The sequence below is a fragment of the Cyprinodon variegatus genome, unplaced genomic scaffold (assembly GCF_000732505.1).
Source record: "Cyprinodon variegatus isolate N-32 unplaced genomic scaffold, C_variegatus-1.0 Scaffold992, whole genome shotgun sequence".
NCBI lineage: Eukaryota > Metazoa > Chordata > Actinopteri > Cyprinodontiformes > Cyprinodontidae > Cyprinodon > Cyprinodon variegatus.
The window spans coordinates 147,401-156,896 of record NW_015151445.1 but is presented as its reverse complement, the minus strand read 5'-3'; the positions used below and the strand labels follow the sequence as shown (position 1 = coordinate 156,896).

At 39.9% G+C, this 9,496-nt stretch overlaps 1 protein-coding gene across 1 annotated transcript in view; it reads right to left on the bottom strand.

The window, feature by feature from the left end:
- The window catches only part of LOC107100610 (vasoactive intestinal polypeptide receptor 2-like), a 55,433-nt gene extending 46,167 nt beyond the window's left edge, over positions 1-9,266 (bottom strand). The window contains exons 1-2 of the mRNA XM_015399159.1: positions 8,911-9,266; positions 1,445-1,547 (exon numbers count right to left, since the gene is read on the bottom strand). Coding sequence (XP_015254645.1) covers positions 1,445-1,547; positions 8,911-8,967 — 160 coding nt within the window. The 5' untranslated portion in view covers positions 8,968-9,266. The remainder of the gene's footprint in view (positions 1-1,444; positions 1,548-8,910) is intronic.
- Between the last annotated feature and the right edge of the window lie 230 nt (positions 9,267-9,496).

Here is a 9,496-nt window from a genome sequence, read left to right as displayed (position 1 = left end):
CCCCCAGCCACCTCCATGCCGGCGCCCCGGGGACAAGTCCGCGAGCCCCGCCGGCAGCCGGCCACCCCGAAGTAGGGCGGGGCGCCCAACACCAGCCCCCCCACGGCGCCGACCGAAACGTCCCGGCCCCACAGAGCACCGAAACACACCCCGCCCCCCTGCACCAAGCCCCGGCGACCGGCCGCAACACCCACCGCGACCGCACCACCCAGGAAAACACTCAGGCGGCCCCGCCCCCGGCCGGGGCCCACGCGCATCCGCCGCGAACCGGCCACGAGCGCCGCGGGATGAGATTAATCTATCCCTGTTACAGGAAGATGTATGTGAGGCTTTTAAGACAGTTTTTTTTATGTTAATGATAAATATTTATCATGTTCCAGGGTTACCTGTGGAGTGCCAACTTTATTAGTGCTAGGACCAATTCTCTTTACTTTATACATGCTCCCAATCGGTAGAATTATTAGACAACATAGGATTAATTTTCACTGTTATGCTGATGATACTCAGCTATATCTGTCTATAAATCCAGATGAAGCTAACCCATTACATAGATTACAGGCATGTCTTGAAGACATAAAAACCTGGATGCAGACAAAACAGACGTTATAGTCTTTGGACCAGTCTTTGAAGAAGAAGATTAGTGAGTCACTTCATTTGATTGGATTAGTCCATGCATTTGTTACTTCAAGGCTGGACTATTGTAATTCTTTATCATCAGGGAGTCAACAAACTGTAGTTAAAAGCCTTCAGCTGATCCAAAATGCTGAGTTCTGTTCCTGTTTGGCTGTGACGCCATCCTGGAGAGAAATATCAGCTGTGCTGCTGCCATCTGCACCTTTGTTTTACAGTAGATGTCGGAGCTTCTTCCATTTTTCAGTGCAGTCCTGTTTCTCTGAATGTGACTAACTGTATGTGCTCCCTTCAATCCTCTGACATGTGTTCTGCCTCAAGCAGATGCTTGCATGCCAAGCATGCTACAAGCATGGGATTGCCTTCCAGTCAATGAGTCGATGCAATCAACTGGTTTTCCAGATAGAAAACCTGGGATGGCGTGTTGTGAACTGGCACTATATAAATAAAAAATGGGTTATATTTCATTATTTGAGTTTGCAATTTTACAGATGCATAACCTTTAAACTATCTAATGTGATGCATTGTATATTCATTCTAGAGCTGTATGTGGTTATTTTTAGATTTTGGGTTTTCTTGTGTCTGTTTTGGGTGAGATGTTGCTGCATAAAGGGAGATGAGTTGGTGTAAGAGAAACAAGATAAGAAGTGTTTTTGTATCTTTTTGTGAATGAATGAGCCACTAGTGTTAAGAAAACACTCAACACAACCTCCTCATATAAATCAAGCAAATTTCACTTTTTCGTATTTTTTTCTCTCTCTCTCTCTGAATTGAGTTTGATAGATTTATTAAATGTTAGTTAGGAAAGTTATACCTGCAGCATCTGGCTTCTGCTGCTGCTGCAGTTGTGTCTGACATTCTTCTCTGGCTCTCTCCATCTCCCAGACGAACCAGCAGTGAGAAAATCTCCCATTAACCTGTCAGACGAGGAGGAAATAAACGTTAGGGACTTTAACACCAACATTAGCAAACCGCTGTCTGCAATATTCATATTTCAGATCTCTGGAGTAAAATTTATGTTTCTGAAAGTCACCTCTGGCTGGATTCTACAACTCAGGGAGGAAACGTATGATGGATGGGAGCTTAAAAAAAACTCCCAATGAGCTCATTCTGCTCCTTTTATTCCCAGTTGGAGCAACAAAATGATTAAATTTGTCAGTGTTGATCTCAGGGAGTAAGAGCAACACTATTCTGAGTTCATTCGGAAAAAAGAACTGGATAAACGAAAATGTGTCTAATCTTGTGAGATAACAGAGTTTAACAGAAGTAATTAATTAAAGAGCAAAAATCTGGCCCCCAGTTTCATGGAAATATCTCATATCAGTTTGTCTTTTAGGTTAAACATGTTTCTGGGTAAAGACTGTGAGAAACACAACATATTGCACAAACTGCTGAAAATAGAGGATCCTTGTAATGTTTGATGAGGGCTTTGTTGTCATGCCTGCTTACACAGACAGAGCAGCCATTTACTCTAAAAAAAAGAAGAAAACTGAGTAACTCCCTCTGGTACAAAGCTGAACGGCAAAAGAGGAAATAGCAGTTTCTGATTTAAGCAGCAGGACCTGAAAGTAGAAGGCTCAAACCTGCAGCACTATGGTAAAATACCAACACCTGACTGAGCCCACGTTCACACAGCAGGTCGAAATTCTTTAATTCTGATTTTTTTTTCTGTGCAAATATGTTTTTTTCCTCATGAACACTGATACGTCTGATATGCGACGGCCAGCAGACTCCAGTCTGAACGGTTCAGGTCATTGAAGTGAGCCGCAGGCGCAGAATAATAATAATTAAACTTTATTGATCTCATATAGGAGAAATTCATCTCTGTATTTAACCCATCCCCTCGGGGAGCAGTTGGCTGCCATCATGGGGCGCCCGGGTAGCAGTGTGGGGTTAAGGGTCTTGCTCAGAGACTGAGAGTGGCAGTCTGTAGGAGTGGGTTTTGAACTCACAACCTCAGGATTCAAAGCTAGATGTTATAGAGCAGAAATAAAGTAACATAATAAAAAATATAGTGGATGCTGATGTCTTTTTTTAACCTTTTCATAACATGAGGACCCAAATTTGGTGTTGGGATCTGGAGGTCTGTCCACCTTTCTCCACCAGAGGGTGTTCTAGGTCTCCTGGAGCTGGAGCTGACTTCACCACGTGCGGCTCGTTTGCTCATCAGGAGACCAGTACATATGGAGGCGGAGAGCTACACTCCGACGCCAGAGTGTTTTGTTAGTTATGGTTAGCAAGCCTGAGCCAACCTGCCTGTCTGAATCTCTGACTTTCAGAAAACCTGACCCTGAACCTAATCTCTTTTTGTCCTCTCTGCTTCCCAGGTTAAACCTGCCTGAAACCTGAACATCTGGAAGAGTTTCTCTGTTGGAAATCTGTCAGTCTGATCTCTGAAGAACTCTGGAGAATCAAACCTGCCAAAGACCTGCCTGCCCGCTCTCAGAAGAATCTGTAAGAGAAACTCAAACCTGTCCCTGTAAACTCTCTAGCCAAGCTCTGCCTCTGCCAAGCCCTCTGCCTGCCGACAGCCTCTGGACACTCCTGGTTCCCCTTCTCTGCCGCTCTGCTCAAACCTCAGATCAGGTACAAACCTGCATTCACTCATCTTGCAAATTACCTGGACCTCAGCTAACCACTCTCTCAAACCTCTCTGCAGTAAACCCAGTCGTGACCAATCCTGGATCGATAACCCCCTGGATCTGTACATTTATTATTGTGCCTTGTTCAATAAACTGTTGAACTTTTTCCCTGAGTCCGTGTGTTCTGCATGTGGGTTAGAAACCTTAAACCTATCATGACATTTGGGTCCTCAGCACTCGCCCCAAGATGGTTTTTAGACCTGTAACATATTTTCTGGGGTCTTGCCTTTATTTTGATACCAAAACAATTAAAATAAACTCTGTAGTTCTTGAGATATATTCAATTCATTTTGGGCATGTTATTTTCCAGCATATTTCTTGAAAACAGGCCTAGTGTCCAAGAGGTTCTTGGGTAATTTGAGCCAACAATATCATGACCACAACATTAAAGAAAGGTAAGAAAAGCAAAATGGGACAACTCCTAACGAGATGCTGCTGTTTATATGAATGAGCAGTGGGATCGATCACAAAGCCATAAAAGTCTGATAAAATGGGACCAGCGATGAAGAGGCTGACATCAGGTCTTTTTTAGGGAGTGAAAAGACCAGTGTTGGTTGGGCTACTCTGACTGCTGTGAAAAAGTGGGAAATGAGTGCCACATTGGGAAAATCTACCTTTAGCCAGAAACAAGGCCTCAGACTAGGAGGAGACGATCATCACTGCTGCTTCGCACTGAAGTGTAAGGTTAAGATGACTTCTTTATGGTCGATGGCTGAACAGGTTGGGGTGGAGTTACTGGGAAATGGAGAGTGTGAACATTTTCTTCTAAACCAAATGGAAGAACAATTTGGAAACCACTGAATTGAGGTCACCTCGTTAGCAGCAGCTACGCAGACCTTACTGGTTAACGTCAGCGTTTTGTCAGGCTGCTGATAAACGGTTGCCACCTTCGTATCGTACCCGTGTGTGTCCTGGTACAGCTGATGGTTACCAAGGGCACACTCAAACACAGAGTACACAAACCAACGGAGCTTACAATATGGATGAAAGGAAAAACTCTCCAACGGAACGAGTTCACACAGCAAACCTGACTCCATTGATGAAGTGAGTGTATGCCAGTGTGCTGGGAGGTCTGTTTACACAGAGATATACTGCCAACATGTCAGAGCTGTCAGACAGTTTATAACTCACATATTTCTTTTGCTTAACTAACTTCCTGAAGGAACTCAGGTCGTGTTAAACCAAACTATTCATCTCAACCTGTTAAAGGTTAAAACTGAACACATTTACCTCATTGGTTGTTCTCTGTCTGCACTTATCACTCTGTGTTTTGTTTTGTTTTACATTAAGGCTTTTGTTTGACTGTTTATCTGATGTATAAACATCATAATATAAGCCAGTTTGAAGAAAAATGACATGAGATACATGCTTTTGTTGCATTTCTCAGTGGGAAAATCAGAAAAGAGGAACACTGGGAGCATATGTGGGATTTCTAAACCACAAGGGCTTTATTCTCATCTTTGTCAATTAATAAAAAACTGAAAATAGATACAAACCATTGTGCTAATCGAACAGGAACTAAAGCAACTTCTCTGCTGAACTAAACAGATTGTTTCTTTTTTATCCACGTTTTTAATCCTGAATCTTTGGGAAAATAATCAGCTTTAGCTCTGCTCTAAAAAGAATAAACACTCATCAATTCTACATTTTAGTGGTGCATGAATAACACCTCATTAACATCTTTCTCCTTATCTGATCTCATACAGTGGGATCATCCAGTGATCCAAGCTTTAAAGTTCCTCTTGCAAGAATTTGACTCTGAGTAGATCGACATCAATCACATATTTTCTTAATAATTAAATCTTTATATGTTAATAACTTACTGGAAGCAGAAATTATGTAGAAATAAGTCAAAGTTTCTCACAATAAGTGTTTTTATCAGTAATTAGAGCTGATATATAAGGTGATATGCCAATCGAATTAGCATTTTTTTTACTTTTAAATAGAAAATTATTAGATATTAGGCACTTGAAATAAGACTATTTAAACTTAAATGAACATTGTTTAATTCTAGTGGCAAAGTGTCTCACTTACCTGCTAAGTTCAAGAAAACAAAATGCACTTATTAAAAAAAAAAATACTCGCTTAGATTTCAATTTTTTGCAGTGAAAAGAAAACCAAAAGCCAAAATTAAAATCAGCCAGTCATCAGTTTTAACGTGATAGAGTCACCTGTGATTGATAGAACAATTAAATAAGCCTTTGGGAAGCTTAAGTACTGACTAGAAGGCTGACACGTTAAAGGTGTTACTGCAGTCCAAAGGACACGGTGGCTCGCTCTATAGTACAGAGGCTGACACATCATCCAAGTCCTATGAAATCAATGACTAGAATCTGTCTGTAGGAAATAATTGAGCTGTCTATGTAAAGTCAATTTTCTCTGTATAGATTTAATTTTTCTTTGGGAATTAAGATGACGAACTGGTTCTATATAAATAAACTGAATTGAATTTAATCATGGAGAGAGAATATTTCTCTATAAGATTTGAAGGGTTATATCTGTTTCATTTCTTTTTATATTTCTATTGTGTTATTAAAATTCTTACTTCTGTGTTTTTAAGTAGACAATTTAAAGATCTGTCCAGGGACAACAGGTAAAAATGGCCACTTGATTAATTCTTGCAGCAATGCTAATTAATGTACACTGTCCCTGTCAAATAAATGAATAAAACAAAAATAAAATGAATATTTCTTACATTATGGAGCCAGATATTTGTTTCAGGGAATATAGATCCGCTTGAATCTATAAAATACGTAAAGATATGCTAAGAGCATCTGGTTTTGTTCCAGTCTCAGGTTTGATCCAGTAGGAGCCCTGTAGGCTGACATCAAACATGCTGTTTCTGAGGACATAAGAAAAAATGCAGAAGTCCAACCATCATGAGCTAGTTTCTGATTCACTGAATCACTAAGTATTTTAAATTTAAACAGAGGATTTCTGAGTAAAAATAAATATATATATATATATCATAATGCTGTTTTTTAACAGTTCAATATTCCATGTCTCTCATTTTCTGCAGTAAGAACAAAACTTATCAATTTTTATTTATTTTATTTATTTGGAACAGGATGTAGAATGTCCCTAAAGCACAAGGGTTTATATATTAGTGAACACTTGTTAAGTTTTCAAGGCTTTACTCACTTCTTAAATAAACCTTACATAGGTGGTCAAATGTACTCAAGCCCTACGTAAAAGTCACAGCGATGACTCAGTGGTAACATCTCATTGCCTCTTGTGGTGCTATGCAGACTCTCTGTCTACATTGATGAAGTTTAATTTACTTTGGAAAACTGATGCTTTTTGCTGGGATACTTTCTGCTTTGGTCTTTCTTCTAAGTGGTTTATTACTAAATACACAAGATTTATTAATAAATACAAAAGACCACCCTGATATACAGAGAAATCTTTCCCAGAAATTCAGGGAATTATTTACAGACAGAAAGAAAAGTACTGTCTTCATGCATTTGCAAGTTTATAGATTTCCTCTTTAATGTTAATGCACAAGGTTTGCAGTTTTTCTAAATTGACTTCTCTGTGTCCTTTCAATGGTGGATTCACTAATTATTCTGCTAATTATAACAAAGATTTCAAGGAATTTATAACCTGTGAAGTTGAAGAACAAAATCAACAATCCTTCAAAATAATTCAATTATAGTGGCAGCAGTGTTACTTCATTCCTCTGTATAAAAATAAATCAGAAAGCAACATTTAATCGACCCGACTCTAACCCACCCAGAAAACATTGATTCTGGTGGCTTTCTGCTCCAATGATGTCTAGACCTCTTAGTAAAAATAAATGTCATCATCCCACAGAAACGATACGTCGACAAAGTCTACAGACCACATTTGAAAAACTTTGCTGCTAATCTTTTGCTGGTTTAACAAGTTAAACACGACTCCAACAACATAACAGGGCCTTAAACTAATTTTTGATGGCAGAATGTGTAGAACTTCGCCATATTATCTAAGCTCTTTAGATGGATTAGGGATTCCTCTTCCGATACAAATTTTAGGGCATTTTATACTTTTTTTTTTTTTCTTAAGGAACAACAATAAGTAGAGCATGTTAGTGAACGGCAGACTTCCATTTGCTGCAGTTAGAGCTGCAGGTCCTTTGGGGGTTATTTCTATCAGCTTTGCTTGCAAATCTCTGGGGAAATATTTGCCCCCCCCAAAGCTAACTGCCCAGACTTTGACTAGACCATTCTAACATATGAATATGCATTGATCTCTGCCACTATATTACAGCTCTGGATGCATGTCCAGAGTGTTTGTCCTGCTGGAAAGGGAACCTCCACCCCAGTCCTCTGTCTTCTGCAGCTTCTGCCTCATGCTATGATTTTATTTATTTTGCCTATATGTATTTTATATGGTGCTGCTTTGCATTCTATGCCTCATATTGTACAGCATTATGTGATGCTTGTCTGAGAAAGATGCTATATAAATAAACCTTACTTACTTACTTCTCACAGGTTTATCTTCCAGGATTGTCCTGAATTTAGCTCCATTCATCTTCCCACCAACTGTGGCCAGATTTAATGTAAATTTGGAAGAAGACTTTTCCCACAGCATGATGCTTCAACCTCCATGCTTAACCATGGGGCTGATCTGTCCAGTAATTGTTAATGTTTCACCTCTTATTAATTTAAGATGATCTCATCTTTGATGAAAAATTGCAAGAAGATTTCCCATTTTTTTCCTTTCAGCAAGTTTTTCCATCTCTGCTGCTGCATTAGGGTCACATTTAAAAAGATTCTTCATTCTCCTGGAAATCCATCTAAATATTTTGAAACCACGGATCATCTTCATTCTGTTGGTTTGAAATACGTAGACTGTACCACAAGATCCTCTAAATACGGTGGGGGAGGGGTTAAATACTTTTTCTATGTATTTTAGGTGTAAAAATCTATATTAGTAAGAATTAATTACTATACTTTATAATGTGTGTTGATAAAAAAAAATCAGATATGAGCTAAAGATTATGAAAATAGTTCAGTAACAAAATGGGAATAAACTTTATAAAATCAGCAAATCCTTCAAAAGAAGCAGGTAGTTCTGCATTTAATCAAATCAGACCTTAACTTTACTCCACATCCAACCAACTTTTCTGCTTCCAATTTAACCTAAACAGTCGCAGTTTCTCTGTCTTGAGTGGATTTCTGGACAGCTGACATCCTCTCAGATGCATCTACTAAAAGCAGAAACCTAACATCTCCTAAAACTGTCTCCTGTTGCATTCAAACCCCGGAAGGAAGAAACAAAAAAAAGGCTTTTAGTTTTCCAGAATTTAGCCAAATGTGAACTTTACACGCAAGAAGAAAAGAAAGTGGATCTGCTCTTATCTGCCAGGTCCAGGAAGAAATGCAGTGGAGCAAAGAAGCTGGTTTACTATTAAAGTAGACCTGGCTTCTTCTTGCAGTGATGAACAAAGAGAGATGATTTACAGTTTGCATTTTACAAGATGTATAATACATTAATAAATAAAGACAGTTTCAAACAGAAGATCTATTTAAAAATGGAAAAGTTGGTAAAAACCTTTAAAAGTAAGACAACGGTTAAGTATTCTGCAGGAAATTCTTGATATTTTTAAAGATCTCCACATTGTAAAGTTGTTTAAGAGCAGCTGATGAGGACTGACCGTGAGGATGAGGGTGAAGCCGAGCAGCAGAGCAGTGAGTCGGTGCGTAAAGGACATGGTGACCTCCCATCCACCTGCAGGGCAGCTCTGCTCACCTGGCTGTCATCCTCAGCTGACTGACAGCTGGCTGATTTCCTCTAAGGATGATCCTCTGTGCTCAGACCCCTGCCTTTAAATCCTGCTCCACCTTTACGCGCAGCCTTAAAACATCTAGATCCAGCAGGTCTCTAAGCAGCAGATCTGGACCAGTTATGGCACAGAGGAGATTAAGTGACGCTATCGTGCATAAAGTTGTGAAGAAGCGATATGATGAAGCCTCGGTGGTTCCAGTTCACCTTCTGCATTTAAAGCGCGTCACAGATAAATGGCCCCTAGGGCCGCCCAGGGCACATGAGCGCTCTGCTCCCTCTGCTTTAGGAGCAGACAGATCCCAGCCTCTGGGACCAAAGCGGCATGTTAGTGTAATGACGCCAAAGGACAACAGCGACCTCTTGTGGTGGTTCCTTCTAACAGCAGCGCGATCAGGTTCTTCCCATCCTTTAGAAATGGAGAGCTGCTGCAGAAAAAAACATCTTAGAGCTACAAC